The sequence below is a fragment of the Falco peregrinus genome, chromosome 3 (genome assembly GCF_023634155.1).
Source record: "Falco peregrinus isolate bFalPer1 chromosome 3, bFalPer1.pri, whole genome shotgun sequence".
Classification (NCBI taxonomy): domain Eukaryota; kingdom Metazoa; phylum Chordata; class Aves; order Falconiformes; family Falconidae; genus Falco; species Falco peregrinus.
Window position 1 is genome coordinate 49,742,652 of NC_073723.1, and position 23,011 is coordinate 49,765,662.

The 23,011-nt window shown below is 36.1% G+C and overlaps 1 protein-coding gene across 3 annotated transcripts in view; it reads left to right on the forward strand.

Moving 5' to 3' along the window:
- Nucleotides 1-23,011, forward strand: part of ST18 (ST18 C2H2C-type zinc finger transcription factor) — a 101,142-nt gene that overhangs the window by 26,237 nt on the left and 51,894 nt on the right. For all 3 annotated transcript variants that reach the window (XR_003556153.2, XM_027792469.2, XM_027792470.2), the window contains exons 3-4: nt 6,070-6,124; nt 8,034-8,064. Coding sequence is in view for 2 of the 3 variants with exons in the window: in XM_027792469.2 (XP_027648270.1) it covers nt 6,070-6,124; nt 8,034-8,064 (86 nt within the window). In the remaining variant the exon portion in view is untranslated. The remainder of the gene's footprint in view (nt 1-6,069; nt 6,125-8,033; nt 8,065-23,011) is intronic.

Here is a 23,011-nt window from a genome sequence, read left to right on the forward strand (position 1 = left end):
TGATAAGACACTGAACATCAAAAATAGAAATCCAGGAAAAAAAGCCTCAAGAAAGTAGAATTACACATCAGCTTGTGTTGAGCTGCATTTCAGTGTGGTAGACTATATAATTTTTCTCTAAATTTAAAAAGCTAGCAGTTGCCCCTTAATTTCATAAAGCTGTGACTCTGCCCTCTAAAGCCTTGGTAAAGAAGACTAATAGAAATACTTGGCACATGTTGGTTACCTAAGGGAATAATAGAACTATTTGCTGTAGTCGTTTGGCAAAAGGAAATAAACATATGGCTTTGGTTTATATTCAGCACTGCCAGTTGTGCAAAGTTGCATGGATGAAGTATACAACAGCAGTGACAACTCAGAAATCAGAAGTGAGAATCAAAATAAATCATCCTCATTACAAAGCTATTCAAGCCTGCCTCTGATTTAAGGTTTATTTTGTCGCTGCATATTTTCAAGTAGTGACCTCAATGTAAAAAAAATACATTTCTCAAAAATATGTATGCCATTTGACCACACTATAAAATGCAAAATTGTTGATGATTTATACGTGTTATAAACATGCTTTAAAGTTTGTATTCAATAAATGTACTTACTTATTTTAGTTCATGAGAAATTAATACATCTGAACCAATGATCTCCATGTTATTCAAGTTTCTCCTAGAGAAATCAGGAATAACATTGTGTAAACTAAAGCAAAAGTTTCAAAAATAAAGATGACTCCTTGGTTAACAATAATAAAAATCACAAAAGAACGCATATTTTTATTAAAAATCTTTAAAAACATCTATTTTATAAATATTTATTCTCCTTTCTGACAATTAACATGTTATTAAAAAAAAAAAAGAGCAAGAAACTTTAACCACAGTACAAGCAATGTTCCTAAAAATTTTGACTTTAGAGTTTGAACTTTTTTACTGTCAGTAATCAGAATATATAAGCTTTATCTAGAAGTTGCTGTATGTGTACTTTGGATTTCCTTCTTGCACCATACTTCTCACCGTCAGTCTGCCATTAATGCTTCGTATTAAAAAAAGCTGTCGTGGATTGACAGAAAGATGCAGTCAGCACACATATACACAGAGAGAGCCAAACAGTGCTCCATGCTTCTGGCCAGGCTACAGGAAATCTTGCTTTAAAGTATCTTTTTCTTCATGATTATTCTCTTCTTATTTGTTAGATTCTTATACAAGTTATTGAAAAGAAACATTAAAATATGAGTACCAAAGCACTGAAAAGCTTGCTCTGAGGGTATTTTTTGTTGTAGGGAGAGGCACATGTAGTGTCGTATCACCTTGGGGCACAGCACAGCACAGACAGGTTTGCAGTGCTTAGTGGTTTCTGACTTCAACTTTCAAGTTTGTGACTTGTGTTTAAGACTTGAGGGTGGATTTGTGTTGTAGTTTTTTTCTGGCTAAGTTCATTAGGCTAGTGACAGATGTGGCTATTGCCTCTATACAAATCTAAGTAGTTTTCAAATTAAAAATAGTAGAAAAAAGTGATTCTTTTTTTTCAGAACTCTCAGGATCACTTAAGGTTTGTCCTGAAGAAATTGTTTGCCAAATTTCATTTTGAAAATCAGGTGTAACTTTTAGTTGGAAAATCACAAATATCAACTTTTATAGTCCTTACCTCTGGATAAACCAATGATTTCTTTTCCTCTAACTAGTTACACAAAAGGAAACCGAGTGCTGCTCCAGCAGTGTGAAACCCACTCAAGGAAAGTCTTGCTTGTACAAAGATTACAATAGAAATTAGAAAGTGCATAGCTCTTACAATAGCTCTTTCTAGGAGGTGTATTTCACTTCTACCTATGTCAGCAGCACTAGCTTCCCCAAGTCATAGTTTATTTGACAGTAATATGCTGTAAAACTATCTTACCAAGATAGCAGTATCAATTTTGTTTCTGAAATCCAGAATTTAAAATGTGCAAGTAAACTGAAATGGTTGCTATTATTATTATTGTTATTATTATCACTTAGTGCACATGCCCTATTTTCAGCTGTTCGTCATATTCTTGGATCCCATTATAATATCAGTACATGCACATGTGCACAGATAGACTCCAGGCACACAAAAACCCAAACTCAGAGCCAAATCCTGATTCTCTCACTCAGGGAAGTATTTCCAGGTGCTGCTCTTGAGTCTGCTGACTGCAGTGGGATGGTACAAACAGAAGAAATAACATTTGATTTCTGCAGCTAGGAACTATGAAATAGTTTGCTCAGAAAGTATGATTGCTGCTATTCCACCAATAAATTCATCTGGAGCTACATGAATACTCTGAAGCAGTCACAGAGAAAGTTACTCCTGTTTCTGCCAAGCAGGATTTGTGGTAGAGTTGGTGACTCCAGTCAGTTTTCTGGGATCTAGTTATTGACTTACCCTTAAGTCTCAACCAAGACTGAAGGAAAGGTGCAGGGAAGATCAAACTGAAATTCACAAAGTCAGAGAGAAAGAATTCATAAACTTAGGGAGATTTGTTGGAACATGCTTTCAAAAAATTATTCAACATTGACATTCTCAGATTTCCAAATCACAGAAACAGGGCATATCTGAAGCAATTCTAAAGCAAACTTTTATTTCTTAGCCTGCTTGCCCAATGATTTGGGATTGCATAGATGCTACCTCTCTGTCACTGTGTTTCCAACTGTGTATCTTCCATTAATTCCTTTTGAGTCCATTAGCTATTTTCAACTAATTTAGAAAGGGAAATGTTTAGATGGGTTCTAAACCCATCAAATCACATAATCTAGGTATAAGACACAATAATAAAGCTGAATTAATTGCACTATTTACTTGGGGGGTTTTGTGAAGCTTGCCCTTAAAAAATATGGGACTATAACTCCCAGTAATATTTTCCTGGCAAGCATTTAGATATTATCCTAATGGTCCTGATGACTAAAAACATCAGTAGTGTGAGGATTTTGTGCAGATATAACCATTCTCTTTATCCCTTGTGGCTTCTTGTCTCAAGATGACGTATGTACTGGGAGAGAGGGCTGACCATCCCCAGCTTTGAGATCATGAAGCACCTTCCAGAATCCATCCAGTCTTTACAGTATACAGCAGTAAAAAGATATGTCTCTCAAATTGAAACCCTGAAAACAATTCTCTATAAAAACTTTGGATGGAATTTCTCACTTACAGTTTAATGGTTTTGTTGTTCCACTGGTGATTTAAAAGTTTGAATACTCCTTGTTGATCATCTGTGACTGTAATTTCATGTAAAACAATCACTAGATTAAAATCAGAAGGCAGAAACTTTGTTCACTTTTTTTTCAGCATCAGTCTGCCTCTGAAAGGACTATCAAACCCCGAAGATATTACATTTAAATTTTGAGCAAAACATGTCTTTTTGCTGACACACTTAAAAGATTTCACAGTTTTTTTCAGTTACTTTTGTATAATCTTCAAGTTACTGCATGGGACATTTTGTAAGTTAAGGTGTTTTCTATGCAACACAGACTTGATCAGTATTTTAATATGTTGTAAGCACCAGGCTAAATAGTCCTATAAATTTTAGGGTTTAGTTGATTAAACATCTCTCATAGTTTCAAATTATTACAAGGAAAGAAAATCAATAGAAAAATCACCTGAATTGATTTTATTGTTGGTTTTCACTCATTGTGCAGTTTTGAAATACTCATCACAATGCAATGTGCTATTTACACCAAAGTAACTGCTGTTCAGTAGAAGCAGTGGACACTTTTTGTTTCATAATTAAAAAAGCAGCACTGTGATTGGTGTGGTATTTATTATGAAATGATGACAAAGGAGTACCAGTGGTTTTAATAGTTTTAGCTTACAGGAGATGTTGTTAATTTTGTCTATGGAGTTGCAGGTGAAATAATGCACAGTGGATAAATAGTCTATATTGGTTTAACTGAACATAATATATAGTGTGTTCTGGAGTTGTTTGTCTCAATAGACTATAGTAATCAAAAGTAATGAACCTATTATGTGCAGGACCTTGGAGAGCATAGAATGGCAGTAAAAGTGTGGCACATAAAAGGTTTATTAAAGGAAATTAAAGTCCATCATTGCCACACCTGCTCCCCTATTATAAGTCTATGGCAGGTCAGCGCCTTCAATCACAACTCAGCATCAGAGAACAGAGCCATGTTTCCCATTACCATTGCAGTCACATTGCAAAAGCTCATTCTCCAGGTTTTAAGGATAGTAACAAGTAAAGGCTGCCATCAGCCCCACTACGTAAACACAAGCCACTTATGTTCCTTTCCTGTTAATAATCAACATCAGATGTAAATTTAAACGGAGAAAAGATACACTGTCTGGCTTTGAGGTGCATTTCGATCAATTTATATTTTCATTTCAGATATCACTAACCTGGGTTCTAGAATTAGACTTCTTCAAGTACACAAATACCCTTTTCAAATGCTTGAGTTCTTTCCTGCAAATAGGTATTTTGATTCCAGTAGTTGTATACAAAGTGTAACCATATATAATAACAAACAGAAAAAAAAAAAAAAAACCAACCCACAGGAAATTAGAAAAATGTTTTTTCTGCCCTAGAAAGGCTGACTTTACTCTTTTTGTTTCTCAGGTCAATTTTGTCATATTCTGCAATGTTCTTTCAGATAAGACCTTCAAAACATCTGAGTTATCTGAGTCATATACAGCTAAAAATAAAGCATCCTCAGATCTTCAAACTCTATAAATGGAAAAAGGCACAAACAGAGCTTCTTGCATCTTCCCTCGGTAGGGCAAATCAGTTCTGCTGATGCTCAGAAAGGAAGAGTGAAATAATAGACAGGATCTTTGGTTGACATTGTTTTCTATCTTGCGACCTTTTGCAGGGAAAGATGCCAGGCATAGGCAACTTCTGGTATCCACAGAATGCATCTACCTATTGCCCAACACAGTTATATAAATCAGGTGCTGGTGTCTACATTTGTTCCTGCATATTGATCTGCAGAAGCACATCAGAGTTGCTTCATCTACAGTATGTTTGACCATCACCATTTTACAAACAGGGAAATGGAGATTCAAAGCAAAGATAGATAGTAAGATACTACTAAAGACTGAAGAAGAATTCCAGAGTTCCTGATATTTTGCCTAGACAAAAATTCCCCGTAAGGAAATCTTCCTTATGTAAAAATTGAGTTACTTTTAGAAAGAAAAGGAGTTTGCCTTTCTGGACACGGTCAAAATTACGCTGTTGCACAATCTGCTGTGTGTCACTGCAGCTCTCCACACCAGAACATGAAATCTTAATTCCTTTGAATTTCAGGGGTTTGTAATAAAATCCATGGATTGAAAACCTGCCCCTACAATTATGGGTCTGGGCCAGATCCAAGACCAGAAGGTGCATATTTCCAGCGCTGGTTTAGATGTAGCCAAAAGTGTCATGAAAACAGCTGATCTTGAAAGGTTTCTCATATTTCAGTTAGAAATCTTATTGCAACAGCTGAGGTTTTTGGGGCTCGGATTTTTTGGCTATTTGGTTGGGGTTTTTTTAATGTGAAATGCAATCCTGGACACTACATTCTCCCAAACACTCATACAAATCTGTCTCTTTGGCCAAAACTTCTGCAAGAAGTAATTAAGTGGTGAAATGTTTCAAAGCTATACATCTATTCAAGCAAGAGGGTTTCAGGTTTTAAGGATGAAGTCTTCAGAAATGCAGGTTCCAATGCAGCTATTAAGATATGCTTCACTTACAACAATAATGCAGGTTGCCTGTAGGCACCGTAGCTTTCTGGGACTTTTTTCTTCCAGGAGGTGGATGCTGAAAGCAACACTCATACAGCATTGCTGGTTCTAACCTTACGCTTTCAGCTAACACCTGTAGACCTTGTCATTAAACCTTACAGAGTCAGTCATAACCATCACTTTATTAAACAAATCTGTATCATTAAAGGTATCTCCTAGGTATTTACTAGATATTCACAGATGGCTTTTTATCTCTTTGACAAGATTAATAAGGCATGATTATTCTTCTTTCTATTACTGTCTAGGCTTTGGAAATGTGAAAAAAAAAGCATTGGAGACTTTTTTTTTCCTCAATGGCAAAAGGAATGAATTAAAGACTTTGTGTTAATATTACAGATGGACGCAGATGGGGAAAATAAAAAGCTGCGCACACGCTCAAAAGGAACCAAGGGTGAGTTAGCAAGCACGTTCCACGACCCTGTGCCTAGCACACCATGAAATATGATAGTTCCTGTGCACAGTCCTTTAATGTGCAGTAAGAGAGTGTGCAGCTTCCTTAGGGCTGCTTTTTTAATCAAGGCAGGACACAGACTGTTGGCATTAAAAGGCAAGATATTATTAGCTATGGTTTAAAGAAAAACAGAAAAAAATCTACTGTATGCTATTTTCTTTGAGCTATTTCTCAAAGAAAATCAAGGTTATGCTTTTTATTATGCAAACAAAGATTTTCCATAGAGAGTATAGATAGATAATAATGAATGGATGCTTTCAAAATAATGCACAAAACTTTGTCTCAGCCAACTGAATGTTTTTGTCTATTGCCATTAATTATCTGTAAATCAGTTGTGTAAATGGTCCAGAAGTAAATTTACTTTGATCAAAAGCTGCAGGTGTATGTGGCAGAGGAGAATCCTGTGCTAAGTACTGGTGCTTGTGTTTCATTTTGCAAAGTTATGATATAGTTGTATTTACCAGCTATCCCTCTCTTTTTGTAAGGAACAGATGGAAATGCAGTACTGAGAGATAAACAGGCCCTTAATGTTCTCAACATCTGGAAACACGATTGACTAGCAATACAGCCCTTCCAGGAAAATAACTTTTTATTTTAATTCATAACACTTTTTGTGACTTTTGATAATGAGTGAAAGATGAAGATACTATAGAAATAAATGTCAAAGTTTTGCCTGCCTTGGTGAACAATTTTGCTTGACTATTTTCAGAGGTGAAAGCACCCTTCTCTTCCTCTGATTTTAATGTGAATCATGCACTCTCAGGATTGTGTAAAAAAGACTAATTTTATTCACTGTCACAACTCAGTAGTTTTGGATTGTTAATATCATGCCTTCAGCTTCAAGCTGTGGTCAGAATTAAAGTGTAGTTTGGATTAGTTATCTAGTTTAAAATTATGAAAGTGGTGAAAAGTACTAGACTTCAGTTAGGAAAAGCCAGAGGAAGGGGGTGGAAGTACCACAAACTACCTGCAGACAAGGGGATAAATACAGACAAGCTGTTCTAAAAAATGTAAGAATTTTCATATCAAAATTTTGATGCATCCTTCAGTAATGTTCTCTGAAATTAATGTAAAATTCATATATATTTCAAAAGTACCAGAACAGAGGGCTTAAACAAAGTTATTGAATAGGGAAGTTACTCTCATCATTAAATTCATTTAGATTTTAAAATGTTTAATTAAATAACAAATTATTAAAGTCATTCTCAGCATTAAAGCATGTCTTCTCTGTTGGTCAGGACTGTGAATTAAAGCAGTCTGGCTGGCTTTGCAGACTTTAATTGTATTTAATGAGGGATTCATACCCTTTTCACTCAAAAAACTAGTAACACACTTTTAAAACTAATGGATGTACTTCATATTTTCATATACACATGCACACGCATCTACAGGAATAAATTTATCAGGAACTTTTTCGTAGAAGTGGAAACAAAAAAAGTTGCCAGTGCAATATGAGTAATCCTTATAACCACCTGTTGGATTTGTCAGTATGCTGTATACCCTTGTGTGATTAGGTATTTGTAAACACCAGCCTTCAGCATTCCCAAACTGAATTAAAATTCAGAAAAAGCAGAGATTTGTCATTCTATTTTCAATAAAAACAAATGCCTTCTCTTTTACTCTTGTTTTTACTTATTATTTTTCCTTATGAAACCATACTTCAGGCTTTATGCATAATAACTGTGGGAATTGTATGTTCAGTTAACATTTGCCACTAGTTTAGCATGAAAATAATTGCCTGTGTTTTGATAGCCACTCCTCTGTCATCACAGATAGGCAGGTGCAAGATTGCCGAAAGAACAAGTCTGGAAGTGTAAATTAATCAAATCTTTCCTGCTTTTGTTAACAGTTCAAGTGGACTCTATAGCTCAAGAGCTCAGGTAAGAACTCATGTTGTTTATTTTTCCAGTTTTATATTCTCATTATATTGATAAATTCATACCAATGGTACTGCTACAAAATAGAGAATCCAGCAAATGATGCATTATGTAGACATTTAGCATAGATCTGACAAAGGGTACTTGATGCAGATTCACTTTTTAAATATATCAAAAATAAAAGCAAAATGTTAGCAATAATTATGCAAGCATAATCAAAAGTAATGCAAAGTAGGCAGGATTCTGGTACGCTGTCTTTATCTTCAGCCTGTGTCAGGGCACGCAACCAAAGATTATAGTTTCTGATCAGCCTTCAGTCTTCTTTTTTCTGTAGTAAGTATAGTATTTCAACATCTGAACATTCTAAGAGTTATTAACATTTGTAAGTTTTTGTTAGATGGCTTTTATGAAACTGATAGTCTCTGTAAACTACTGTAAATTCTAAATGCACTAATGGCTCATTCTACCTCAAGTACTTGCTAAAAATTTCATATTTTATTGAAGAAGCAGAGAGTACTTTTCAAATTTGCATTAAGCATGGCAGTCCATTCAAAACCATAGACTGTACAAGAACATTTCAGATCACTAATAATCTAACAAAATGTTAACATTACTACTTTAATCTTACTAATTTGTGTACCAGCTTCTAATAACTAGTCCAAGAGCTTAGAACAAACTCTGGGAAGACCAGAATATTGTTCAGTACCAAATGTTCAAAAAAGGACATGTACCATAGATTCAAGTTTTCTCTGGGACAAGTTCACTCTTCATGTCCCCCAAGAGAAATATTTACAGGTAGCTGCAGATTCCGAGAGTTATTAATCAAAATTACAATGGGTTACAGCTGCAATATAAATACTGAAAACACGTTTGCAAAAGCTCTAAAGAGTTTTTCTTACATTAACTTATTTTTTCTGTGCTCTTCATCACATGCTACTTGAGCTGCTTTCTTAACTTCAGCAGGCATCTGAAGTATGTGCTTGTGTGTTCATCCATCTAGGGAACAGAAACACCGTGTGATTTATTTTATCAATCAAAATGCCACTCTCTTTTAAGATAGGACATGAAATATTTACAGGAAGTTATTTTCAGCGAAGACATACAATATTTTAAGGTTTTGCTTTATAATAAACCTGAGGAAATCACAAGCTTCTTATAGATATTCCATGAACAGCAGTGGAGGCTAACTTTTCAGATAAATTATTCATGATGATTCACTCATTCAGCTCTACTGTGAATCTCACTTTTCTGTATGGCTTCAGATTCCTGAGATTTGGTGCTTCTCCTTTTTCCTCTGTGCATCCCTAATTTATGCACCAGAAGGATGCATTAATCCGAAGAGGCAGTCATCCAAAAATGAGGATGGTCCATGTGTTCCTAAGAGAAAATGTTTGAAAAATAGAGGATATGTAAGTTTCTGTAACATCAGGGAAGCTGTCATTTATGCATTATCAATTACTATAGCTTTTCCCAAGGAATTTTGCTTTTCTATGTGAAATACACACTATCTGAGGAACTGTTGTGTAACGGATTACTGTCTCTGTCAGAGGTGTGGACTACCTCCATAAGGAAATATACATTGGTTGAAAACAGTGAGCTAAACAGCCAATAAAGCCTTTGCCCAGTCCTTAACTTGATATTTGTAATGTCTACCGTACCAATTTCCATATTGGGTATCTTTGCAGTAAAGTGGCTTTACTGGCATGCAAGTCAGGTGATGGACTTTTATGAATCGATTTGTTTATAAAAAAATAGAGGAAGAGAGGCAGGGGCTGCCTTTTGGAAATGTAGCCTGTGAACTGCGTTCTTATTACTCATACCCATATCATTGTGGAAAAACTATTGAACATTCCTCAAGAATTAAAGACTGAAACAGTCTGTTGTGTTCCCTGGATACAGATATTGGAACCACTGTCTTTTCTGACCAAGGTTCTAAATGCTGTGTTGGCTGAGAAATTTAAATCCATGCTTAATTAATTTCCCCTTTTCCCCTGGCTTATCCTATCTGACAAAGCACTTTTGCACTCCTTATTGAGTTTCTGTTACAAAGTGCCTTGGGATACTCCTACATGAAAGGCACTACATAAGCTTACATGCTTATATTGTATTATTATTAGTTTCATAACATTGATTGGTTCTAGAGCATTTGTTAGCCTTTTCGTATTCTGCAAGTTGTGTTTCACAAAAGTAGAGAATGAAATAGATGAAAAGAAAAACAAAGAGTTGCAATCACCAATTAGATTCTATAATGCATGAAAATTTCACTCTTCTAAATTTCAGGGGTTGCATTATTGCTTAATGGAATTCAATGCCAAAAATCTATTGATTTCAGGAAAGCAAAGATTTCACCCAGAAATTTGGCTAATGGTTTTGTTATCATCCATTTTTTCCTAAGAAATAGGACCACCTTTTTGCATTCAAAAATTTTCAGAAAAGCATTACTTTAAGGGCCAATCTGGGTTTGAATTTTTTTCTGATTAGTAAGATAACTAAAACTTCCCTGAGTTTTCAGAGGGCAGTACTTTTCTTCCGACTACTGACCACCTATACACAACTCCTATTTAAATGTCAAACTGTCACTGTTTTCATGTATTTATGTGCCTTAAGGCACCCCAGATTTCAATATTATGTCAATAGTTTTCTTTATACATGAATATTATTAATACTTCTCTGTTATTCAGATCAATAAGACTTTTTTTTCTGTATCTATGGTATATGCTGTAATATTGAAGGATAATATATTAAACTTAGTAAGCCCTTCAGAACAGAACTGTTTCTCCTTCCAGTCTTAATCATTTACTTCTGAACAACATGGTTTAATTTTACATTTAAGAATGTAATGCTGTGGTAATTTCATTGGTAGCTAAACTATCCACAGGAAGAGATGAATAGTTTATCAAAACCTAAACATAGCAAAACAGAATATGTGGTAGAACCGAGTGCTGAAGCCAGGAGATCTCTGTCCCATACATTCAAGTTTGAATCTGACACCTTTTGGGCATAACAACTCTGTTGTATCCATCTTCTGCAAGAAGCAGAAAGAAGAGGTCTTCTCTTGGATGATTTAGTCATGGCCCACTGAAAGGACCAGGACCTTCAGCTGTGTTCAGGATTAGAATGAAAACCAAAGGGAAGTGAGGAATATTGGTGTGATGTATTCTCATTACTGTGTTCTATTTAACAGATGGGATACAGTACGGTAAACCATCTGTAGGTTATAGAGTGGCAGCTGGGTCAGACCAAGGAAGAGCAAATTGGATCGATCCAAGCATGGGATTACAAAAGCATAGATCAGTTTGGCTAAGCACATATCTGAATAGAAAGAGTACCTTTTCTGGGTTAGATACAGGTGAAACCAAGTCTTTTCTGCTCTGTCACTAATGATTAATGAAGATTCCACAAGGAACTGGTCTTTCAAGTCATGGAGAACAGTCCTGTTCTTTGGTGGGAACAGTTACACTTCCCCTTACTCTCTGTAGCATTGGATGACTTCCTCAAAAGGAAAATTTCTCCAAAAGTAAAGAGAGTTACTTTTTATCTGAAACTCATTCCGGATGTTGTGACATTTTAGATATGCCGATAAGTTCAACTGTTCAGTTTGAATTATTGAGTTGAAATATTGAATTAATGAAATCTTGAATATTTTAGCAGAGAGAGAGAAAAGTAATAAAACATAGCTGTCTGGATGTCTTTCTGACAGAAGGAGCAACGGGGCACTTCACCCTGCTGCTTTCTCTTGATTAGGAGGGTGAGAAACCAGCAAAGCAACCCTACAATCAATGGTATCAAAGTATTTCAGAATGTTTATGTTACTGAAATATATCTCTTATCTTTAACCAAAATGTTTAAGAGGTATGTCAATATAAGTAACAGTATTGACAGCATACTAAAAGGCATTTTGCTAATTGAAGTAGTAAATACTTATTCTACAGTGCTGAATGTTTTGCTCATTTCTTCTAAGTTCTAGTATATGGTATGTATCCAATTATATCTGAATACTAGTTTCAGACAGTAATGGAATGAAGGTAGAGAGTTTGGTAGATAGAAGATGATATGGACACTCAGAAAAAGTTCATGGCATTTAAGAAGAGGGCTGTGCATGCCTAGCTGCATTTAGAAAGGAATAGTTCATTGGTAACTTTCTTTCTGAGCTTCATAAAACCACCAGGCTTTTAAAGAAATATTTGTATGAAAAGAAAGCAGTAGCCTGGCAGATGACCAAGGAAAGAGGTAAAAGCAGTACTTAGATGATGGAAAAAGTGGGCATATGAAATAAAGTCACACAAAAAGGCTCAAAGGTGTTCCTCAGTAAGAATTGAGATTATGATTGATTTGTGTAGCTATCACCTTCACAGCACTCTTTCCCACAGCACTGCTTAAAAGTGAGACAGAGACTGCGAAAGCTGTTTGTTCCTAGCCTGCATCAAAAAAACTCTCAGGTTTGTCCTTTGGGCTTGGCTTCTGTTTTCTATGACCAGGAGATGGTCATAGACTCCGATCTTCTGGAAACTGCTGGGTACTTAATTACCAGCCAGGGTTTAACCACGACACTGGGAAAAAGCACATTTGTCATAATCCTGAATAAGCACATTTGGGATAGAACTGAGGGGGACTCCTTCATTGCCTGGTGACTCATCTGTCTGCCACTGGCAGAGTGTGGAACCCTTGCAGTGCTCCATGTGGTTTGCTGACAACAAAGTGTGTCCCTGAGTCCCAATAGACTTAGTAGTAAGTGCTAAATGAAGATGGTCAATAGTTATATCTACTGCAAAGAAATTTATCCTGATTTTTTGCAGATGTGTCTGGCCTTGACAAAAAGTCTTTTTTTACAATTGAAGATTAGGTGTTGACAGCATACGTCCCCAGCTCTCCTCCCCAGAGTTCCCTATGATGGTAACTGGCTAGGACAGAGTTGTGCCACCTTTAAGTCTTTCTCCGAGATATGTCTAGATTAGGCATTTCACCTGGGACAAAGATCTGTATCATGCTGTTTCTATTGATAACCGATCTTCAATTAAACAATGGACATTAATTTTGAGAGTACCTATTCCTAAGGTCTGGTAGCAGAATGATCACTTAAGAGGATCTACTGTTTGCTCTTTAGCTTCAAAAAAGAACTTTCTCCCTTCCCTAGCCATTGTAGAAATTGAAATGATTATGGGGCTTTGGAAATATTAACCTCTGCCTCATACTCCATGATTTCTGGTATAATCAAGTCTGTCATGTTGTCACCAATCATATTTTTTAAATTCCCAATAAATCTTGTTAATTTATTTTTCTTTTCTGACAACACTATTAGGTTCTTAAGGAATTTAGGCTGTCATGCTAGTCAGTACTCTCCTCAAAGAATCTGTGGAAAACTGTTTTATGCTAAGGAAAAATTATTTTCTAATTGAAGTTTGATAGAAAACATTGAATAGTCAAGCATAAACAAACACTGAACAACCAGTACGTGGTGCAGTTTACTGTGAGGCAAAGGTGTATGCTGGTCACAGAATTAATAAAATAATAGTGCTGGAATTCACCTATCCTTATTATTACATCCTGTATGTCAACCATTCTCATAATAGCTAATAAACCAAGCATAAATGTAAATTGTAATGGCAATCAAATTTATAGGTCTGTCATGTCTAAGTTCCTCCCTTATTTCCTCCTTCATCTTCCAGTCTCCCTCTAGTTAGCCATCAAACTGTGAAACCTGCAGTGCTGCCATTCTTTCTCTCCTTTTGCTCTGCCTCTCCTCTCCTCTCCTCTCCTCTCCTCTCCTCTCCTCTCCCTCGCCTCGCCTCGCCTTGCCTCGCCTTGCCTCACCTCAACTCATCTTTCCCTTTCCTAGAGCTCTGATGAATTGATGGACCTTAGGCTTTTTACCTTTTTTGTACTCCCATATGCTTTCATACCTCAGAAATCGGTTGTTCTTTCAGTACTGTTAAAACAGTAAACAAGAAACAAACACAGGAAGAAATTCAAACCTTTTCCACCTCAAGTTTTCCATTTTTGAACATTCATCTGAGTGGGTTAAGGCCTGCATGAAGAGTTTGGAACTTGCATATGGAGAACAAAAAATAAAACATTTTTTTTTCCATTAAAATCTCATTCTTTGAAGGAGATTATAAAAGGAAATAAGAACCTCCACTCTTAAAACATTGTCATTGCTTCTGTGAAGAGAAATAATACCATCTAGTTCTGGATGACCACAAGTAATGACTAACGTTTTGCAGATAACCCTGAGGTTGACACTTATTTGGCTTAACTATTTAGTGAATTGTTCTGAATAACCACTAAGATGGTTGAAATAGGAACTGTATCTCATGATCCTTTTGAGACACTTGTGGTTGGAGTTGTTAATTACAATGAATCATTTGCCTAATTCCTGTAGACATTAAGACCTTTTAATCTATGCACTGTGACCTTTGCCTTTTCCTCCTGGATTTATTTAGAACATTTAGCAGTAGTATTTAATGTTCAGATTTCCATTGTAGCTTGCTTAGTTGATACTTTATGTGCATTTGCTTTATAGGTGACTTTTATAGCTTTCTTCAATAACAAATGCATTAGATAAATTTCTAGCATATTACAGGCCTCTCAACATCTACTATGTTCATTTCTAGCCAACATCTGCAGTCTCAGTGTCTCTTTTCTCTTTGTTATTTTATTTTATTGTGATTTTACAATTTTTCCAATTAGAGACTCCATTTAATATATTTTAAAAAGCAATGATTAATTAGTTTCAAAGTATTCTTTTCTGTAATATTTATTTTTATAATATATGTCAAATACACATCACTTTAAATGTGGCTGCTAGACTGGCAGATAGTTATTTGCAGGTTTTTTCTACCTGAGAGCTTGTTGCATGTTAGAATGCTCCTTGCCTTGAACTAAAACTTGTACATTATTTAATATATTACAAGACTTGTTGTCTTCCCCCTCACAACTTCTGTGTTCATCAGCACACAGTAAATGTTATCCTCCCAGACCTACACAGGAATTTTGAGTTGCATGTGCCTTAATGCCTTCTGCTGTGTGACAGAATGTGTTCGAACATTATAGCCCCAAATGGTTGTTTCCTGTTATGGCAGATCTTTTCTCTGTAGATGACCACAAGCATTATGCCAACCGGTGACTTCTGCCTCATGTATATCAATCATGAGTTAAATATTATGGCTGGCTGAATTGCTCTGTCTGACTGATGTCAAGGGTGGATTCAGCCAAGCAAAAGCAAGCTGAAACAGACTGTGGACAGCCTGAAGATAGCAAGGAAAGGAAAAGAATGCAGCCATGGGACCTCCTGCTACGTTGTCAAAAAAAAAAACCCAAAACCCAACAACAAAAAAAACCCCAAACAAAACCTTATCTTCTTTACATCTCAAACCAGACTGTAGTTTACCAGTATGCTTCTTATTTAAACATCTACTGGCGTTAGCAGGCTGACCACACACATGCAAGGCTTTCTCAATGCAAAGGTTGTGTGGATGATATGTGGATTTGCCTAGAAACTTAATCCATTCTAAGCCAAATTCTTGGCTTCTGTCCCACTGGAATTTACTGACCTACTGAACCTGGACAGATTGTGTAAATGAAAAAGAGGCTAGGGAGGCTGGGTTTGGCCCAGATCTTGGCTGTTCATTCATATCACTGAGTTTAAGAACTCCTTGAAGTCCACACAATAAAATCTTACCTGTTAGAAAAGGGTTCAAATATACAATTCTAGCCATATACAGTTCTTGATCTATGAGCTACAGAATGACATCATGAAGTCATCCATTTCATTAACATAGTATTTCAATTAGAGGGTTTCTGTGCCTTGTTTTTTATATGATCTAAATATCCTGATGATCCTACAAGCTTGTAAACTAAAAACAAGAAAACCAGAGAAGAGTTTTTAAATCTCTGCTTTCCTTCTCTGCTTTGTCGTACCTGTGGGGAGAACCCTGCTAAAATAGCAAACTAGAGCTAAAAAAAAAAAAAAAAAAAAGACAAAAATCAAAAAAAAGAAAAAGAGATTTTAAAAAATGCTATATCATGAGCCTATTGCCGCTTAAAATCATTGTCCTTTAGCCTCAGGCAACATAGTGAGCTTGAGGCATGGGTAAATTTCACCATAACTGCATGCTTTTTCCTATGTTATTGCTGACTTACCATTGCTCCACTCTTTTTACGTGCTTCTTTTTATTTGCTCAATCATTTCACAGTCCAGTTGTTCTTTTTGGTCAGGTGGCCTATAACATTTAGTTTACTGTCTGAAACATCTCCAGGCTCAGTACATAATGACTCAACACCATTACCCATTTCTCCCCAGCCTCTTCTTATGGGGGCTAATAAATCCTCTTCCACCAGCAAGGCGATGGCAGCTCCTTTGCTTTTCTTCTGTCCTTTTAAAATAAAATATATCTTTTAATATCATGCCCCAGCCACCTTTCAGTTATGATACTGTATTATCTCCGCATTATTGTCTGTCCCGTACGGTTCCTTTTCTCCTAGCTAAACCTTTCATTTGTGTACACAGACAGACACTGTAATACCCCCAAGTTACTGAGTTCATTTTGCTCTATATTAGTGTTCATAAATATGAATTTCCCTGTTATCTTCCTTTCCATCTATACCTCATGTGCATTCCTTTCATCTTGGTTCAGCCTTGGACTGAACTTCTCACAACTATGGCATTTTGGAAAAAGAGCTTTGCCTGTGTGTGGTGGTGAAGTTTCCTATCTGTAGAAGTCCCTTTAACCCTGGCATGGTTGTTATGGTGCACAGGAAAAGCCTCTGTCACTTTCACAGATACAACTTGTAAGCCAAGTGTACAAGTTTGTTAGGAAGGGGTGAAATGTATTTTTTGTCTTGTGTGTGACTATAAAAATGAGAAACAGTCAGATTTTCTTTAATTATCGTTGGAGTTAGTCATGCTAGTTCTGAGCTTCTATTACAGCCAATTCACCAGGTTTAAATGATGAGCAATTTTTTTCAATACATTTCATTGTTTGAAGTTCTTATAATTTTAATGTTTACAAATGTTGATTGAAGGAAATTACTTTTACCTTATGAATTCTCTCCCAAATACTTTTTCAGGAATTCCCAGGTGGTACTCTTTTCCAGATTATTTTTCATCACCCAGGCTGAATCAGTGAAATACAACACATTCAGTCACGGAGTCCAAATGTTATAGATTTTCTAAAAGTAACTGTGGCCCAGTTTACTTTATAAAATACAATAAAACATTACTGTCAATAACTCTGACTCCAGATTAGCAATCACGGCAAATACATGTTTACCTTCTTGTCAGTGGTGAGGACTCCCAAGACTAGCCTCCAAAATTTCAGCTGCAAAAACTCACATCAGGGTTCTGTTAATAAATGTCTTTTAAAATATTTTCACATAAAGCCATAAGTTTTAATTGACATAATTTTAAATATATTTTAATAATGTTAAGAATTATTTAAAAGAATTAGAAATAAAACTTTTTTTTTTCCTGGTGTAACTTAATCTTCAACTGCCAATGAACTGTAGCTCAGCTCTTGGTTACAATTTTCTCAGTCGCAGTGTCTTACTCCTTGGAGTTCTTCGGCTAGTCAGTGTGTTGCCACCTATAACTTGTAAAGCAAGCAGTTGTTTCTGAACATGTGCAATTTTCCCAAACTTGACAATTCACAGATCTTTCTCACTTTTACTTTTTTTAGGCAGGTATAATTGTCATTTCATTTTACTCATGCTCCAGCATGTTCCACTCTTCAGGGAGAAATTCATGGACTTAAAAAACATCTGTAGGCATACTTTCATATCCCACTGAGTAGAAAGTCTGGAAATGGGAAGTACCTTGCAGGATGGAGCATCAGAATGCAGTGCTGTAGAAATCATAAGAATGTATGTAGTCCATACAGCAGACAAGATAGAAGGTATTGTTAAGTTGAAGGGTACAGAATAGGGGGGAAGTCATTAGAACCTTGTCTTGAACTGCCATTCTCACTGATGAAAAGCATCTCATCAAGTATCTTCCTTAAAAAAAAAGAATAGATTATCTAATATACATGTCATTTTATGTCTTTTGACTTAGTTTTGCATCTAGTACATATACAGACTTTAGAACAGAATACAGTAAACAGAATTACTGCTTAGTTGTCATTTTTCCAAAGGCATAATGCTTGTAGACTATATTCCAGTATCCATGATCTGAAGTGATGCAATTTACCTTCTTCCTTTTAGAAAACATTCTTCTGTCTCTGTGAACAATATCCGTCTCTTAAAAATAGCTTCTATTTAGTTTTCTGAATCTAGGATTTGTCTTTGTATGTAGTTAGAATATGTGAATTCTTTCATATTCAGTAAGTAAATTCACTGCATTGGAAACACCACCTTAATCCTTGGATGCTGAGCAGTTCTTCACAGACCTGATTGAATGTGGATTTTCAGTCTTTCTGTGGAGACTTCAAGTTCTGGCTATGAAAAGACAGCGTGTTACTACCAGCTTTCTGTCCTCACTTTCAGAGAAACCTGAGTTGAGAACTCTATCACTCCTACTTCTACTATAAAATTTACATACGGTCTTTGCAAACAAAGAGGGTTAGGTAAGGAAATGGAACATAAATCTGTCTTAACCTGAAGACAAACAATTGAGTTCATAGTTACTCTCCCCCTTCCTCTCCAACCACTTTTGTCCGTCTGAAGTGGCTGTAATTAATAGCACTCATTTGGGTTTTCAACTGCAGTGATCAGACTTACCAACTTACTTTCTTTGGACTCTGGCATTCCAGCTCCTTTCATGAACCTCCAGCATTCATGGCTGATGTAAATAATAACATCAATGTCATTTCTGACATGTGATCCATACTAGGAGCAGATCATCCCCTTTTTTAATCCAGTGCTAGTAATTTCTCCTGTTCATCATCAGCTTATGAGGAGCTCAGGATTTTTGTGTGATTTTGGGGTATCAGATACTTTCAGCTATAGCCTAAACCTTTAGAAGCCATTGTGCTAGATGGTTAAACAGAATCCAGCTCATCTGTTTCTTAGAGAACAAGCTGACATAGAAGAGGACTAAGATGGGGAATCATTCAGAATTTCTGTTCCTTTTAGGTACCTCTGATTCAGTATGGTCTTAAAATTCTTAGAAGAAAGCCCAATCATGACAGACATTTGTAAGCTACTGATTAACCTGTGAGTGGCAAGTGTCCCTGAATTTTCAAATGCCAGCTTTTCCCTCCTGTAAGGAAAAAGTAGTATTTGACTTCCACAGTGTTGTAGGGCAACTGCAAGTTTGTCAACAAAACCTGATCAAGGCCTAAAGCATATGATTAAGGAGTAGTTAGGTTAACCTTCTCCTTGCAACTACTGATCTGAAGTTAAATGGTTCTGTAGATCAGATGATGTCCCCTTTAACTGTAATTCAATAATCTAATACTTTTGTAGTACAGTCAAAAGTCAATTCAGGCTAAGAACTTTCAGAACAACTGAAATGTTGCACTAATTGTTCTTGCACAAACCCCACGTGAGGAGTGGGCTCCTTAAATAGTGTTAGGCAATAAATGTAAGTGCTTTGATATTCAAAGACAGACATTCATTTTCTCTCTTGAAGCTAAGGAGTGTACATGAGATGCAGTGTGCTCTCATAATTTTGCATGGCATCCGTTACAGGCAGTAAACATCAGTCGTCAGGCTGAACATACCCCTGGTTTTGCCCACTATGGCAATTCTTTACTCCGTTGTCATGCTTTACCAAACTGCAGGCTGCTGTGAATAAGAATAAAAAAGTCCCCAGAGATCTGGAATTCTTGCCAGCAGATAAACAACAAAACAACCTTGCTGGCTACAAAGTGGTTAAAGGTTGGGTTAAAGGCTTGACAAACACATTACTTAAATGAATCAATTACAAAAAAAGATGAGCATGACAATTTTTAGCAGTAGGAAAACTGTATGTGGTTAGGACTGCTTAAAAACCTCTCTTGTGAGGCATTGCTTTATGGTGAGGAGTCAATGCACTGTTCTGCCTGTATACTACCAGTGTCTGCAGGATATATTCTGAGCAGATATAAAGGAAAGACCCAGTAAATTCCCCCCAAAATAATTTAGGTACTAAATACAGATGAAAGATTTACCATGGTTAGGGTTTTTTTAGCACATGCAACAAAGTCTTACATGTCTTGGATTTTAATGTCTTGGCTCACACTATGATAACTGACACAAGACTGGTTTTGGTTACTGAGTCATTAACTAAAAAAAAAGAATAATAAAAAATCTGCTCCTTATAGATAGTACTAAAATAATTTATTAATAATAAAATTTAAGTACAGTTAAATTGGGGGAAAAAAACCCAAAACATGTATTGGCTTTGGGCTCATAATAATAACATTTTCTCCTGTTTTATGAGCCTCAGATTACCAAATAACCTTGACAGCTGAATCAGTGTTCCATGACAACAAGCAGGCCATTGATAAATAGCAACAAAACTATTAGATGTTGAATTTAAGAGATGAGTAATAGAGAAGATAAATTATAGGTTTACCATTTGACAGACTACAGCTTGACAAATCTGTGCTAACCTACATGTGTGTGTATGTGTGAATGTACAAAAGAGAGAAATAGAAACTTTTAAAGACAAAGGTGAAACCGACATGCCATGAATGTTACAAAGACATAAATATTTTTTTTTCATAGCAGTTAAATTCCTAATGTCTGTTATCAAATACTTAACAAATCATCTGTAAGTACTTGAAAAAACTACCACTTGTGAAGCTGTTTTTCTGGTTTAATTTTCATTTTTAATTTTAAGCACTGTAAGGTAGAAAAGAAGGGGAATTGCTGGTACAATCTTTAAACTGACCCTTGCAAACTAATAAATTCCAGTTAAAATTCAAAACCAGCAGCTTAAAAAGTTGCCAGCAAAAGCAAGAGTATATTCTGCTGGAGCTGAAAAATCTCTTCTGGGCCTTTGGAGAGCAATTTGCACTTCCTAGGAAAAACGCAACAACTGCATTTTGTCCTTTTCCTGTAATCGGAGTGGTAATGTCAGGAATTATTTTACTTAAAATTGAATGTCATGTATTCACTTACTTTAAAATGATAGGAACATAGAGGAAATCTGGGTCAGTGGCCACTTGTGTACGGAAAAAGACATGATAAGGACGAGCAAATGCTTCAGTCTTTCATAGGGGATAAATTCTCTAACATGAGCACCATGCTTCCAGGCAGAACGGTGGGCCTCCTGTCCAGACATTGATCCAGCAGCTTTTGACTTACTGCTGTAGACTCTGGTGGTTGCAATAGAGTGGGATTCTTGTGCTCCCACTTCCCAGAGCAGATCTGCAGGTGGCAGGTGGCAGCAGTACTCCCACACTGGTCTTGACTGTGGTCTGGTAACATCTGAGTTTGACTGTCTTTCAGAGTTGTGGTGAAAACCCAATGTGTTTGATAGTTGTTATGCCAGCCAACAGTGATGGTCTTATAACATTATGTTACTAGAGAAAGATTGTACTTAGTGAGCAAGAATATAGCAATCAACTTACTGGCTTGCCATGTTTTTCCTTACTTGACTGGAAGATGCACAATAGTCAGACAAATTACAAAAGCTGAAGAGCTAGATGAAGTTCTGTGACCTGTGTTGCACAAGAGGGCATACTAGATGATCTAATTGGATCTTCTGTTTTAAAAATCTATTAATTATGCTTGTGTAAGAAGCAGCTGTATCTTCGTCAAAGTGGAATTAAACTGGAAATTCATCCTGCCCTAAACACTCTCACAGTAACTACTGGAGGCAAACTTGAAGCTTGACAAATAAATAAGAAAGATCAAAAGCAAACCTAGTGAAGGTTTTGGTTTATACAAACAATTGTGTGTGAAGGGTTTTCAAACATTTGTCATTTATTCAATTTTCATGAAACAACATGAATGGTATGAACTGATGTTCACAAATATGAATTAAGAAACTCTTGATTGTATTGTCTTAGAAATAAATTATGCATATTTGTCCACACTACATCCATCCCTAATGTCTGTTATATGGGCATCATTTCCAAGGGGATGCTTATACCATTGTGATTCTGACCTTTAATGTGATATTCACCTTATCCTCTATTTATAAACAGAGAAATAACATATAACAGAAAAGCCATAACATATTCAGCTACAGCAGGTGCTTAGCATCCAGTATTCCTGATGCCCATAGCATTTTAGCTTTCAGAAGATCAAGAATATCCACTGTGTTTAGGATGCATATGGTAGAATTTTAACATTCCCCCTAAAACACAGATCTTCATATTTCCATGTCCTTCATGTTTGCAATGATGGATTGCCAAAAAGGTGCTTAGCCAAAAAGGGTTGTTTTTTTTTTTTTTTTTAACAAAAAGCTCAAGTTAGTCATATGCTTTCATCCAAGACAATTGGAACCTGAGCCAATTTAGTGCAAATAAAATACCTCGGAAGGATTAATTTATGCTGTCGAGCTTGTAATATGTGTAATCAATAGGAGTTCTCTGCATACATGGATTTTTTGCAAATCTTGCAGTTGCATCAGTGAGCCAAATGCAAAATCCAACACCTAAGGGCATCATGTAGATTTGTAATGCACCCTCAGTGTGCCTAAGGTCGAGAAAACATTGAGTGGATTACACAGATTCATATATGTATTTTTTTCATCTATGACAGATATAATATGAGCCCTAGTATTGTTACTACATAAATTTCTTGGAATACAGTGTGTGAAAGAACAATGAAATCATGCCAAATCAGTCACACAAAAAGTTATTTTAAAAAGAAGATTGAAGGGTCAGGCCTCTTTAGTGAGGTGTCATATGATGGAACATGTATGTGCCATACAGATCAGAGGCATGGTGGCAAAGGTTTTGCTAAATATCTGTAGAAGATAATTAATACACAGACCAATATGTGGATCCTATAGGAGCTCAAAGAATTATATCAAATCTGCTGAAAAGCTTCTTCTTGCCCTCTCTTCTCATGTCGATCA